At 41.4% G+C, this 15,964-nt stretch overlaps 1 protein-coding gene across 1 annotated transcript in view; it reads right to left on the bottom strand.

Moving 5' to 3' along the window:
* PGM5 (phosphoglucomutase 5) overlaps positions 1 to 15,475 on the bottom strand; it is a 68,167-nt gene extending 52,692 nt beyond the window's left edge. Inside the window, exons 1-4 of the mRNA XM_062513097.1 lie at positions 15,215 to 15,475; positions 8,566 to 8,728; positions 5,879 to 6,025; positions 1,603 to 1,728 (exon numbers count right to left, since the gene is read on the bottom strand). Of these exons, the coding sequence (XP_062369081.1) occupies positions 1,603 to 1,728; positions 5,879 to 6,025; positions 8,566 to 8,728; positions 15,215 to 15,475 (697 nt within the window). The remainder of the gene's footprint in view (positions 1 to 1,602; positions 1,729 to 5,878; positions 6,026 to 8,565; positions 8,729 to 15,214) is intronic.
* Positions 15,476 to 15,964: the final 489 nt, after the last annotated feature.

Raw genomic sequence — 15,964 nt, 5'->3', positions numbered from 1 at the left:
TTTGGTGATTAAACAGTCGCTACCCGAGTACTGTGCATCCCTGATGCAGGTGTGAACAGGTAAAAAATGTAAAATGTAAATAAAAAATGTAAATAGGTAAAAAATGCATGAGTAACTGCTGTCTCTTTCTCCTACCTTATTCCCAAATCTTGCTAATTGGAGCAGCTGAGACCTGAGGTAAAACTGTGTGAGAGAAACTTCTTTCCATGAAAATGTAGATGTTAATTCCCTAAAATACACCATGATTCAGGATCTTATCTAAAGTGGACTCCTGTCAAATTACTCTTTTTTTCTGCCAATGTTAAACTGCCAGTGTGTACAGGCATAAAAATATATTCCACTTGTATACACTTAATCTACATTAACTTTAAATTGTAGATACCCATCTCTCCACCAAAATGCAAGGTCATAAAGCCAATTCTCTCTCACCTTGGAAATAAAGTAAACAAACTAAATACTTCAAAATGTTCGTGATGCATCAGTTTTTCTAACCCTAAGACAGACTTTTGCATCTTTTGACAACATGTAAAAATTCTTAACAGTCAGTAACAGACATGAACATGACAGCCCCTAGGTATTTTAGTAACATTCTCTCCAGTATGGTACATAACAAGAGGCAGTGCATTCCTCACTGCTCCCTCTGCACTGCACAATGACACCATCTGCCCTTTTGACATAGCCTGGCAAAACTGGGTGCTCACACTGTTTGGATGCAGACTATAATCCTTGGCCACAGTGAACTGTGTGTTCACACTGACTGGGAACTCACTATGGTATTTCAAACAGTGACTATCATGCAGTACTAGATAAAATGCTTTATAAAAGTTTCCTAAGTCTATCTAGCTCCTTTTATGGGTCTGTTTTGTAATCCCATTAAAGAATGAAACCTGGTTTGCTGGATGTAATCTATTTTCCATAAGATAATTGTGAACAGTCTTACTTACACTCCTACCCTTCAGCTCATTATCTGCAGAAATCCCTATTTATATATTCATAACGTAGCCTAAAATAGATCTTATCCTGGTCCGTGTTTTCCCAAGTAACACAGCTTATATTTTTTTAATATCAGCACACCATCGATCCCCTTGGTGCCTACTGCGACACTTTCAACTTGTCCAAGGGACTCTGAAGTTTGTTCACTTTTAACATTAGTGAGACATAGGTCTCAGCTAAGTCTTAAATTTATTTATTCAGACTTAACTAGTTTTATACCATTTATAATTTCCTCTAATAGAGACTGCCTTGTAACCTCCTTGGTGACTGGACACTGCAATACACTTCATCACCCTGTCATGGCAGGATTACCTCATCCTGCTTGCTTCCAAATGCAGAAAGAAAACTGTTATTGAACACATATGTCTTTACTTATTAATCGAGTAAGATAAACCTCATTGCCTAATAAGAAATCTAACCCGTTGCAAAGATTGCCTTTGTTGGTATTATGAAGTTCAAATCCTTTCTTATTACCCTTAACTTCTATTACATAAAAGTCTGACATTTATATGCTGTATTGTTATTGGGAAACCATTGCAGTGTACAACTTTTTTGGGAAGCTATTTCAGTGTACCTACAATTCTGTTCCAACATCACTTAAGTTCATACCTCCATTCATGGCATCAATCCTTATTTTAATCTGATTGGGCCCAGTCAGCAAGTTTCTGATGGCATTGAAGTCAAAAATGCTTCGAAGGAGATTGAGGTAGATTTCCACAGAATCCACAATTTCCACTAGAAAAATCACACCAAAAAAACAAGTTATTATCATTCACCCAAGTGAAGTTATTTCTTCCAGCTCTCTTCCACCCAAGTGAACTAGTCAGAGTACACAACCCCTGTATGACACAGCTTTGCTTTGAAGTCCACAAAGGAAAAGTCTAAGGTTCTTGCTGCCTTCAGTGTGGCTACTGTCAGGCTTTAACCCTTGCAAAGATCAACAGTTTTGCCTGCTAGAAGACTGAAGAGATAATGTAAGTTGGCAGCTTCTATTTCATTGAAGACATTCATGAGTATATGTTACATCGAAGCAAACTCTCGAGAGATTGTACACTAAACCACTGAAAAACTTTGCAAGCAAAATAGGTTTATTCTCAGAGGAAAAAGATGTTCATGACAAGTTGACACCAGAGAGTATATTCTTTATCTGACAGCAGTACCTATCTGCATTATTCCTTCAAAAGAGACATACAACCTATTCTTCTAAATTCTGGCACCAGGAATATCTGTGTTCACTTTATTATAGATGGACAGCAAACTATACTTCTGCACTGCAGATCTCATTGATTTAGGAAAGTAAGGTACAGATACACCTGTTTTTTTACTAAGGTCCTGATAACTTGAAATTTAAATTCAAAAAAGCAGACATTGAATTTTTTCTAGTTCTTCTGGATGTAAAACATTAAACAGAAATGAATTAATGAAAATAAGTATCATAATGAAAGCAGCAACCAAACAACTGTCAAAAGCCATGCTTCTCAGTCACCTTGGAATGAATTACTTTTCTTGGTTAAATTAAAAAGCGTATGTTATACAAATGTCTTTTCATCTGGTTAAATTAGGATCTTGAAATATCTTATTTATAAGTTAAACCAATACTTAGAATCTCATCCAATTTTGCTCAGAAACACTGACCTCACACTAATACTCTTCTTTAGAGTAACATGAAAATGACACAGACATTTTTTGAGCCTGAGAAAAACATTTAGAATAGATTGTGACAATATGCTTGAAGAAACAAAAAAGGTTCTCAGGACTGAAAAATGATCTGTAAAACCTACTTGAAAAAGAGTCAATTCTATGGTATATACTGAAAAACAGTCACTAAGATTATATTATTTTATATCTTCTATGCCCTGCTCCTAACAGCATTTTACTAGGCCCTAAGCTTTACACACATAAACAAATGTGGCTACTCTGGTGGAGCTGCTCATACATGTGAAGATAAAGCACATGAAGGATTAAAGCCTAAAAATTATTTAACTGCTATCAAATCCAACCTCAGTTGTTCCAACACCTTTGTAGCCTTGATTCACAGGAGTTAGTTCACACAACTGAAGAAAAAGCAGAAGTTTCAAATACATCAGATAGTATCTTAAATTACTTTTTAGATTTTTTTCATTCATTCAGCACCTTCAATCTGCATTTACATCTGTCTAAAATATATTTATCCATGTACTTACAAGCCAGTTGCATTGCTTCTGTAGGGTTCCCTGATAGCTCTACTGTCTCTGGTTGATGTATTCTTGGAAGAAGTGATTGGGTAATGACTTTTTTTCTTAGAAAAACATACAGAAACACTGCCTACAATGCACTTTTTTACATATTTGGGGGGAGAAGTGTCTCGTTTTCATTTAAAAAATACTATTTTGAGAGATTAAACAGTTTAAAAAACAAAATTTAATACTATAGCAATTCTATGATTCCAGAGTGGTGCTGGAGTTGAATTCTCTTTGCTTTTTGTTTGCCTAAAAAAGCCAAACATGTTCTTTGCAATAAAATAAAATACCCCAGTGAAATCAAAATTTAAGTATTTTTTTAAATGAAAAAAGTTCATTTCTCAAAATATAAGTTGTCTTAAAATGTGAAGCTAGGGTAGAAAACAAAATGGCTTTAATTCCAGTGCACCAGGATTGCAGAAAAGTTCTTGAGGCCACATAGAGTTTTTTGCAGTATTTGAAATGTATTAAATATACACTAAATTTGAAATACATGTCAGGACCCCTTAACTTGCTTTTGACTCCTTCAACAGAACAGCTGTGTTAGATAATTTAAAATCAACTGTAAGCATAGAAGTATTCACCATGCCCAAAATTAAACATGTGCTTAAGCAATCCCTTTACATTTGGAGTTACTGGTTGTACAAATACCACAACTTTCCAGAAAGTGTTAGCAAGATTGAATAAACTGGGAGTCTCACTCTTTTGTCAATTATACTTCAATAAGCACACCATTCCTAGACCAAAAACGTTTGTTTTTGGTGTTTAACTACTAGCAAGCATAAATGCGGCAAAGATACTTGGCTGAAAGATGAGGCCTGATACACTTAAAAGTCTGTAACCCAGATTCCAAAAATGCAAAACAAACATAACACTTACCTATAAATGCACCCAGCATTGGACACAAACAAAAGGAGTTGGAAACCATGGTATAGAAATAGAATAGAAAACTATGACCTAACTGCTATCCTAGAAACATGGTGGAATGAGTATGCCTGGAGCACTGCAGTTGAGGGCTACAAGCATTTCAGAAGAGACAGGCTGGTCTTTTCAGACAGACAGGAAGGATGGGGGTGTTGTGCTCAATGTTAAAGAAGGGTCATATTGTGAAGAGCTGCCTCTGATAAACAGCCATAAACAGATTGAGACCCTGTGGGTGAAAATCAAGAAGCAGATCAACATAGGACTCTTTGTGGCTGGGGGTCTACTACAGGCCTCATGACATGGGGAGATTCTTGATGAGACCTTTTGCTTTATTTAAAAAAAAAAAATCCAAACTCTACCTTCACTGGCAACCTCAAACCTCACTGCAATCTCTCCTCCAGGTTTCCTGGGACTGTGGCTAGCTTTTCGAACAATTCCAGCAGCTACTTTGATCTTTCAGGTGATAGACGACACACCAATGTCATCTCCCTAGCCTTCTTAAAGGTCTTTCGACACTGTACCGCATGGCATCTTATCTCCAAATTGGGGAGACATGGATCTGATAGATGGACTATTCAATGGAATAGGAGTTTGCTGGACAGACACAGAGTGTTGTGGTCAATGGCTCTCTGTCCAGCTGGAGGCCAATAAGGAGTGGCTTCCCTCAGGGGTCTGTCTTGAGACCAGCCAGTGCTCTTCAGTATCATCACCAATGACATCAACAGTGACATTGAGTGCTCCCTCAGCGGGTTTGCAGACAACACAAAGCTGAGCAGTGCAGCTGAGCAGTGCAGCTAACACAACAGAAGAAAGGGATGTCATCCAGAGGGACCTGGATAAGCTTGAGAAGTGGATCTGTGAGAATCTCAGGAAGTTCAACAAGTTCAAGCACAAAGTGCTGCACCTGGGTCAGTTCCAGACACAGGTACAAACTGGGAGAAGAACTCATTGAGAGCAGCCCTGCAGAGAAGGACTTTGGGGGATCTTGGGAATGAAAAGGTGGACACGACCCACAGACCAGAAACCAGTTGTGTCCTGGCCTGCATCCAGAGCAGTATGGGCAGCAGTGTCAGGGTGGGGATTCTGCCCCTCTGCTCTGGTGACTCCACCTGCAGTGCTGCATCTAGCTCTGGGGCTCTCAGGACCAGAAAGACATGGACCTGTTGAAGCAGGCCCAAGGTAATGACACAAAGTTCATCAGAGGGATGGAGGACCTCTCTGATGAGTACAGGCTGAGAGATCTGGGACTATTCAGCATAGAGAAGGCTCAGAAGAGAGCCTTCCAATACCTAAAAGGGAGCTTATACAAAGAATTTCAAAACAGGCAAATAGTGTAATGACAAGGGGGAAAGAGCTTTAAACTGAAGGAGAAGAGATTTAGATTAGATTTTAGGAAAAAAATATTTACAGTGAGGTGGTGAGGTACTTGAGCAAGTTGCCCAGAGAAGCTGTGGATTCCCCATTCCTGGAAGTGTTCAAGGCCAGGCTGGATGCAAATCTGAGGAACCTGGTCTAATGAAAGGTCTCCTTTCAGCAGGAGCAGGGTTAGAACAAGATGATCCTGAAGGTACTTTCCACCACAAACCATTCTATGATTCTATACTGCCTTGTATTTTGGTGACTTTTAGTAAGGCATCTTGAAGAACTGAAGTTCTGCTTATATAATTACCCGTCATAATTCTGCTGCAATACTTATATTTAGATTCAATGGATTTACCATGAGTAAAAGCACACATTGATACCTCGGAAAGGTTTGAATTTGTTCTCCAGATCAAATTCTTGTCTTCCTAGGCGTGATAAATCAACTCTGAGATCAGGACAAATTGCATATTCCTCCAAGGTTTTGCTGATTTGATAGATTTTTTCTGAAACCATGTCTGGAGCAGGTCCTATAACAGAAAATAATATGGTGGGTCATTTCTTTGCAAATAAGATTTCCTTGAGTAAACATTTTTCTGAATGTATTTGAGTTACTATGGAACATATAAAAACAAAATACTGTGGCAAACAAGGTCTGTTCTTTCACTACAACAGAGGATTAAAACATTTTTCAAAAAAGATAAAACATGGAAATAGACTGCATTACTCACAACATTCTGATTTACACGGAGTATTTAAATCAATTATTATCCAGAGGCAGAAAAGATGAGGTAACCACACTCATATTTGTTTAGGCTTATTAGTCAAAGACTGCCTTTTTTCACTCTGCATGGAATCTCAACATAGCTATTAAAGGAATGCCTGCTCTTCAGCAGCAGGTTCTGCTGTTTCATATGACTTTGTGCAAATGCAGACCTGTGAAGATCAGACAGCTTGGTGTTTCACATTATTTAATTAGGAAAAAATACTATTTGAAGAAATCTTATCAGTTTGACAGTGGTGCTGTATTGCAGTGTCCCTCCACTACCCTGAATGAAATTTATCATTGTTGTAATTCAAAATACCTTAATTGCTCAACAATCAGCAATTATGACCTGGACTGGTTGCATCATTCAGAAACAGAAAACACATCTTACTTGTGAGTTACTTTCATTGCTAAAGCCTGAAAAATGGCTTTATTTTCAAAGATTTACTGTCAACTAAATTAAAGCTGCAGGCTTGATGCAAAAATTACTAGATGAACTATGCCATATGCAGTACAAAGGTGAGTCCAAGTTGCAACTGAGTGTGAATTGCAGCAAGCCCTTTATGGGTTATCTGACTCTGCACAGCTTATATTAAAGCTACACTTCTACTCTAAAAATGATTTCATTTATTCCCTTTGTTGTGCACTCTGTCCTCATCCAGAATGTCCTTGAAGGCTTTTTCAGTGCAAACTTGCCATCTGTCTAGCAATGCTGCTATATGCAGTGCATTGCCATGTAAATTAGTGTCTTCCATCTCAGATGCAGTGTACCAGGCTGGTCCAAACCAATAAAATAAAAACCAGCCACTTAGTTCTTCATTTAGCTTACAAAATGACTTCTTACTCATTTAATCCAAACCCATCCAATGGGTGAGGATGCCATCAGCTATAGATCTTCCTTGATAGATGGATGTATTATCTACTGATATTTCCAGCTAAGGAGGTCCCACAGAGTCACTCTACATTCTCTAATACAGCTACCGAGACAAAACACTTCTGCTTGACCTGGAGCTGCAAAACAGACTGGGCAACAATATAGAGCAACAATAACCTTCCCTTGGAGCTTGCTGCTGTGCCGAAAGACTGTCTTAGCTGAAACACCTTGCCTAATACTTAACCCACATTTTCTCAGCTGGACCTTAAACCAACTATTTTTATTAAGGCCCTGCTGATTAACATAGATAATTAAACCTTGTGACCTGTGTTTGAAAAGTGTTTCATACATAAAGCTTAATAGCCTTTCTGAATTCTCTTTGGAAAGGCAAAGCACACTAGAAGGACTGCACCACCAACTGTTACCCATTTATCAAGCAGATTTTAGATGCATATGGTGTTTTAAAGTTCATTGAGAGCTAATGCATCTAATGATTTGGCTCTGGTATATGTGTGCTGTGACCCTGGCTTTCTTACTGCTTGACCTGACACAGTCCCTTTAATCCCTCTGGGATTCAAGTCTATTCTGTTTATAAAATCACACTCATTTAACCATGCTCATTTTTCAATTACATGAGAAGGGAGAAAGCACCCCCATCTAAGGGAGAGAGCACCTCCCACCTTCAAAATGGGGAAGGAAACATTTTATAAGCACTTCCAGTTCATCTTTTTCAGCTGGAAAGCCCTCTACATGTGTGAGGTATACAAGGTGTCAGCAACATAATGTTATATGAGTGTACATAGATCTATAAAGTAAAATATACAGAACCTATAACATACCTACATGTGTTAGGTGTCAATTTTGGAAAACAAGACTTCAACTATATACAAAAAATTCCCTTATTCAATGGTGGAATTGTAGTGGTAAAATGGTACAACTCTACCTGAATAAGACCAATTACCAGTCACTAAACATAAGAAGTGCTTTCTCCCACACAAGACAGTGAGTTGCACTGCTTACAGCACATCTGAAATTATATGCTTTAAAGTAAATGCCAAGACAATCAATACAAAAATATGAGGAAAACAGAGCTCCCTCATAGGTACCTTTATAAAAGGATCAGAACTGTTACAGTGATCTGGATAGCTACATAAATGACTGCAAAAACTGCATGGCAAGTCTGTTGTTTACAGAAATCTTACAGCTACCCCAAGTGCTTCAGTGAACATTTAATGCTTATTCTTCAGACTCATTTACACAAATACACTTACATTATTTAAAGAAAAAAGATCTGCCTATGTTCTTCACCATTTTAATAGAGCAAATTAAAAACACGTAGCTACAGACAGCTAGTTATCCTCACGGGGCATTTTCAGCATACCAAGATGCAATATTTTAGTGTCTTTAAAAGAAAAAAAAAAAAAACATACCTCCATTGGCAACTTCAAACTTGACTCCAAATTCTCCTCCAGGTCCCCCAGGACTGTGGCTAGCTGTTAGAATAATTCCACCAGCAGCTTTGATCTTTCGGATGATACACGAGACAGCAGGTGTGGATAAGATCCCATTCTGTCCAACAACCAATCTGCCAATCTACATGGAAAAAACAAGCCAAAGTACGCTGAACAGCACTAAATTTTAGAAAATTTGTATATAAACACACACCCAATAGGCATATATGTAGAGGATAGAAATGGTAAAGTCTTGGTACAGAATACACTCTTTTGCAGAGAAATATCCATGAGCTGGTTGCATGCTAACCTGGAGCACTGACAAAAAATACTGTAGCCTGGCACATTTAACCTCAGTGGCCTGCAAATGACGGTAAAGCAAAAGCACAACAATTACAGAGATTTGTAAAGCTCCCAAGCACAACACTAGGCTATTGTCCTACTACTAAAACCTGACAGACAACCCCACAAATCAGCAAATACTCTCAGATACTAGTACAGTTTAGGGCTGATTCCATGGATGTATTTGCAGGGCTGGGGCTTTAATGGAAAGAGAACAGAAAGACAATTGCCTTGCACAGAGCAGCCTTTCAGTTTAATCACAAGTATCACTCCACATTAGGACCTGCAGTCTCTTGTAGTTGCAATTCTGTTGGCAAGACAGGTTTGGATGTCCTGACCCATAGAAAGCACTGCTCCTGCAGCTATCAGTGACTCCTTGGCTATTCCAAATGACCAGGGTGTGTTTCCCAGGGCACAGCTGAGCAAGGGAAGTTCCCACCATTCTTAAAATAAATTAAAAAAAAAAAAAACCTTTCAGGCGGTGCTATTAAACACTGACTCAATGTGCTTGGTATTATGTGCAGTTCCCACTGCAAGGTTCCAATTTCAAAACCATGCCTTCATCCCCTACACAGATACTACAGTTTCAGCTCAACATAAATAATCTAGGAGCCAACTAGAAATATATTTACAAAGAAATATAAGAGAGTTCCAATTTCTAGGGAGCCCAAAAGGGAGGTTAAGTGTTAGAGATGAGAACTGAGGCAGTTACATATGGAGCTTAAAAGGTTATTGTCAAAGTCCGGAATGTTCTTCAATATTAAAAAAAAAAAATCAAATAAACGCCCATCACCACCACCACCACTACTGAGCAGCAGTTAGGGAAGGGGCAGGGTAGTTAGGGGAGGCAGAGGGAAAGGTAGAACATTGAATCCCTCCCACTTCCCATCAGAACACAGACTGAAAATTGAACTTTAGATTTCATTCTCTTGTTTGAAGGAGATTTGATAGCTCCACAGTCTGTGTGGCAAAGCAACAGCACAGGAGGTGTCACTACCTGCCTCCTGCCCATAAAGAGCTGCTCCTTCATATACAGATGACCTTCTTCTGGACACTCACAAGAGGACCTTAAACTTAGAAGTGTGGGTCCAAATAAATTCAGAAGAGCAAAGAATTAGAAGATTATTTATTTAAACTGGTTTTGTGAACTAACTGACTTTTAAAAATTAAGATCACAAATAAATTATCAACTTCTACAATAAGTTACTTTTTTGATAATTTTCACCAACCACAAACTATGTCTAGCCATTTCTCTTTCACTAAGAATCACTTTTGAATTTTAAAATATGTGCAGAAAATGTGTTTTTCTATCTGAGATTTCTACTTCAAGCTCTGATGAAAGAATTATTGTTTTTCTACCTCCTTTTCTCTTTAGAATTTTTGCAGATAATACTGAAGCCTACAGAATGTTGCTAGAAAACAGGAGAGTTAGTAAGTTAAGAAACAAAGAATTATCATGAAAAGAAAAATATGATTTAAAAACCTTGAAATTGTTTGTTTTGAATATTGTCCCTCCTTTTTTTTAAACCACGAAGCATGGAGAAAGCTAGAGCAATGACTCAATCTTCCAAATACAGCTGTCAGTAATGGGTGCCAGCTCCTAAATGAGCATTGTGTATGGGTAAACAAAATGAATATAACAGCAATAACATTTTACAAAACACTTGAAAATAACCACTCTGAATACTCTAGAGGTATTCAAGTATAAATGTATTTACACTTGCGTGCAGGCTTATCACAAGCATGTTTTCATATTTCTAAATCTAAAATAGTGGGTTTTAAGTTTTTGTCTTCAAGCACAAGAGTGTATTTTTAAAAGTTAGTACAGTACTAGAATTATTCAGAATGTACAAATTACCTAGGACTATCTCTTCACCATATTTCATTTCTTCCCATTCAGCAGATGATGCACAAACCAGTTTTCCCATTTTTCTGGATGCCAAATATTAATATAAATGAGTAGTTTGATTTGCCTTAAGCACTTATCATGAGGCTACTATTTCTATACTACTTTGAAATATTATAATGCTAATTTCTGTACTATAGAAATATTGCAATATTTAGTATTCTAAATTAAGGATCCTACAGCTCAAATTACATAAATGATACATCGGTATTTTATTTGCAGAGACTAGTGTAAACCTTCACCTTATATTAAGGTCATCTGTACTGCTACAAAACTCCCTGAGGACAGTGCAGACCTTAGAGGTGTAAATGTGCATCCACCTTCCTTGGCTTTTTTCTCTCTGGTGGAAGGAATGCACAAGGTCATCCTCTCTTGGTTCAGAATCTCTCAATTTAGAATCAAATGCTAAACTAGCATTTAATTATTTCTTTAATTAATTTAACTAATATCTGTTTTTACAGACTTCTCACAATCTGATTTAAAACAGCAACCAAACTGTACCCACATACTGACTCACAATTAAAGTTCCAGTAATACCCTTCTGAAAATCTTGGGCCAATTTCATAGCACAGACATATTATCTCTGGAATTCAAAAACTTACATGGCTACAAGATCACAGGCATGCAACATCTCTTCTAATACTCTGTCCCTGCACCACATTCTATTTTGCCACTATACTTTTAGTAACAACAGCAGAAACAAAGATCCTCAGCAGTTACAGCTGAAAGAATAGTGTACCCTAATAAGTACTTCACAAGAACACTTTTATGCAATATCACCGCTCACAGCTGTACCCTTTCAGACAATTCAGCTGATTGCCATGGAGTCACTTAATACTTTTTAAAATTATTTTTCTCAGTAATCTCTCGCATGCCTCATTCAATTATACGTGAAAGAATATGAAGCAAGCAGATTATATCCCGAACAACCTGGGGCTGTGCCTTCCTGTATTTTACTACAGTATCCTAAAGATGACTGAAAATTACTGTCAGTGTAGAAGCAAATAAATATCACACATACCTAGGGAGGGAGGGCAAGATTTGCATTTAGGGCCATGGAAAATAAAACAAATATGGTATTACACAGAAGACAACCAGAAAACTCAACTCTGCCATCTCAAACTTTCACAGCATTACTAGCAACATTCCACAGTCTCTCTAGCATGTTGTCATGACTTTCCATATTCAGTGTAAGATCACTGCCTTCTGATCTGCCACTGAGACTCACAAGTAACAGCTTCTCATTTAAAAGTATCCTAAACTTCCCATCAAAAATGAGACACACCACACAGTTGGTGGGTCTAATGAAATATTTGCATCTAATTCATAGAGGAACTGTGTTGCAGCTGCTGGAGCCTTCTACCTCAGTTCTTCCAGACATTAAGGCTGACAGACATTACTACTGGCACGACACAGGTGAAAACGGAAATAGACACTCAAACATTCTCCTACGACTCCATTTTGTTGTTTGTTGCAACCCAGAATGGTACAGGACCTCTGTCTGTCCTTCCTCATGCTCCCCCACCTTCCCATGACATGCAGTCTTTTACCCAAATGTGTTTGCTACCATCCCAGCTGTGTGTCCCACTGAAGGGCAGCCCTGGTTAGCCGCCCTCAGCTCTGAACAGAAGGAGCTGGTGGAGCATGTGGTGCTTGCAGCTGGCAGAGCTTGGGCCAGCCATAGCTGCTGCCACGACGGGAAGGCTGAGAAGGCTGTGGCTGTGGCACATGTACCTGCAGCCCTGAGCTGGAGAGCATGAGCCAGCAGCACTGAGGATGAGAAGAAGGCAGGCCAAGCTCTGGCAGCTGACTGAGCAAGGGACTTCATCTCATTCCTTGTACTGGAGCCTATGCCAACCGTGCTAGGCTGTTAGCACAGCGAGAATGTGGGATGAGTCACCAATTTAGAACAAGAGGAACCTAACAACTCTAAAGGGCAATCCATTTACAGATGATAATAGAAAATCACTTTTATTTTTATACTCACCCTGCACAACTAGCCATGACTTGGTATGTGTCTTCCAGGAAGGATATTAAAGTTCATTTCATCAGCACTGCCAGTACTCAGCTGAAAATTTTCAATGCACCTTTCAAGCCTTCCCCACGTTTTATCTGATCCAGCCTAAATCAATTCACTCTTTTCCCTGTGATACCAGCAACATGCCTTCTCATGATATTAACCTCATCCAAAGGGACACATCTTTGCTCTCATGAGTTTTCTCTTCTTCTTCCCCTATTTATATAGCACAGCACTGAGCAATGCTACCAAGGAGATTTAGATATTTTCCCAGCAGGTGTATTTTAACAACCAAAAAATAAAACATACAAATAGTACTAACTAAGTAAATGTGAAACTAATGCATTTATGTTGTGCTTGAGAGGCAAGGATGAGCAGGGCAAGAGTGTTAGAGAGGGAACACAGTATTAGAACATGGAAACGGGAAGCCCTTTCAATAGCTCCCTACCAGCTGGGCTGCTGAATCTCTGAGGACTGCGTCATTAGCAAGAAAATCATATGTGAATTCAGGTATTTGTGAGAACTGCAAAAAGAAAAGTTTTGGATTTGGCTTCAGAAAGCACTAGGGAGAAACTGTTTCTAAGAAGCTTGCAGTAACTTCAGAAAGGGGAAAGCATTATTACAGCAACGTATCAGAATCAACTCAAACTGGAAATTTCCTGAGGTCAGAAAGATATTCCAGAAAGAATGTGACAGAAGCAGTAGGAAGGAGGCAGGCTGACAGGAAAAATCAGTCAGCATAACTTGGCTGAGAAGCACATGCTCCTCTAAACCCTAAATTTCTTCAGCACCTCAGTTCTTGTGGTCACCCTGCACTGTAAGCCATTCTTGTAGCTCCTACCAGCATGCAAGGACCCCAGCCTCTGGAGGGCGGTTCTTGTTGGTGGGCTCCTGCTTTAGTGGCTGCTGCACTTTATCCCACGGAGTCAACAGGCACAATTCCATCAGTAAGCCTATCTCCACGGAGCTACAATGGCAATGGGGCCAGGGAGCAGCAGTCCACCTTGTCCTGTCCCACCTTCCTTGCAATTCTCCATGCACCAGGCCACTTCCTCTGACCTACACTCACTCCCTTTCCTGACACTGCAAATGGAACCACTGTGCTAATCTCGCCCACTGTCCCCACTTTCACCAGTGTCCCCCACAGAGCCCTCCCACACCCTGGGCCACATAAACCCTGGCGTCTACCAAGTCCCTACATAAAAAGTGATTTTGCACTACGCTGACAGTATGTAACGCAGCCTCTGAAATCCTAGGCAACACACAGCATCTGCTTGATATTATCAGCATGTTGAGAACATGCTTCATAAGTAAATTTAAAATACTCATCATTCAAACAAGACTGGTTGGTCTTGTATGTGACAACAAATCAGCATGGAAAATTCAAACACATATGGAGATTCATTTCAAAATTGAAAGATCTTTTGAAAGGACTGCCTTTAAAGTATGGAGTTTTTGAAAAAAAAATCCTCTGTCAAAAAAAAAAAAAAACAAACTAAAAAATACCTATAAAATTATACCACTCCTTTTTGCCAAATCCAGAGATTCAGTCTTGGCATCATAACAAGAGATAACAGTTTCAGCTCTGCTCTGAAGTAGGAACTTCAAGGCTGCACAGTCTGGTGTTTCCAGATTTCTGTACATACACATTCACACATGGATGCACATGTATCTAGCAGAAGATGTAAGTTTTCTTCCTCAGTTCTTTCCTACTTTCAAAACTGCACAAGAAAAATTTGTACCCCATCTGACTAGAGGTTTCTGCCACCACTGCACTTTATAACTTGTTAGCAAGTGACCAAGAGAAAAGAACTATTATTTTCCTAAAGTGTGGGTAAAATGCTGAATTCCTCTTCCTTCAACAGTACCGTTTTCCTTTATTTTTAAAATACCCTGAGCAGCAAACGCTTTTCTGATACCTTTGCTTCCCACGTACTTAGTTTTAATTCTGCTACATTTTGTCCTGCAGAGCGAGCCCCTGTGTTTCAGCTCCCACGCCTTCCTCCTTCTAAAACAACATGTGTCACAGCACGGCACGGCCGGCAGTCTCCAGAGGTTGCCCCCATCCCCGCGGTCACACCCGGAGGGCTGCCACCATCCCCGCCACCATCTCGCCAAGGCGCAGCGGCACAGCCCGGGGCACGCACGAACGGGCACAGCTCTGAAATACAGCGGCACACGGGTTCCTCCGGGCGCGCTTCAGCTGTGTCTGGAGCGCTGCCGGGTGATGGCACTGAAGGGTCGGCGTGCCCCGTGCTCCCCGGGGCGGGGAGCGCCGGCGAGGGCAGAGCGCGGGGGCCGCCGCCAAGGACGGGGAGCAGGAGCCGCCGAGGGGCGGCGGGAGGGCTGAGGGCACAGCTTACCCCGTTGGCCGCGGCCATCTGAACCACGATCTCGATGGCCGTCCTGCTGAAGTACCTGCCGTCGCTGCCCACCACCATGGTGCAGCCCTGACGGTCGCGGAGGTCGACGGAGGAGAGGAGGCTCTGCACGAAGTTGGGCAGGTAGTTGCGCTGGCTCTCGAAGAGCGCCGTGGGCCGCCGCAGGCCCCCTCCGCCCGTCGGGCGCTGGTCCTCGTAGGGCGCGGTCTGCACGGTGAGCACGGGGATGGGGGTCCGCTCCATGGCGGCTGCCGCCCGCCTGTGGCTCCGCTGGGCAGCGGCGGCCCCGGCGCAGGCAGCCGAGCCGGCGGTGGGGAGCCCAGAGGCGTTCCCCGGGCGGGGCCGCGCTGGCTCGGCCCCCGGCGGCCCCCGGCCGGCGTTCGCAGGGGAGCCGGGGCGGGCACGGGGTGCGCACCGCCCCTTCCCCGCCCGACCCGGCGGGGGCCCCGCCGGCGCCTCACGGCCCGGCGAGGCGCCCGCGGCTCGCCAGCTCGCTGCCATCAGCATGAGGCGGTCCCGGCCAAAAATAACCCTGGAAAGCGAAGCCGAGAGCCGCGGGCTCCTGCCAGAGATGTAACTGGAGGCAGCGGGGAGCGGGCGAGCCAGCGCTGCACACTTGCTCGGGGGGATCACGGTCTGTCAGCGCCGGGCCCCTCCGCCCCGGTCAGCCCGGGCACGGCGGCTGCACCCACACGTAGGGGACAGTGCCGGCTGGGGTGGGGCGGGACAGTG

This window comes from Cinclus cinclus, chromosome Z (genome assembly GCF_963662255.1).
Source record: "Cinclus cinclus chromosome Z, bCinCin1.1, whole genome shotgun sequence".
Lineage (NCBI taxonomy): Eukaryota > Metazoa > Chordata > Aves > Passeriformes > Cinclidae > Cinclus > Cinclus cinclus.
The sequence above is the reverse complement of the archived record's forward strand: the minus strand, read 5'-3'. Positions and strand labels throughout refer to the sequence as shown.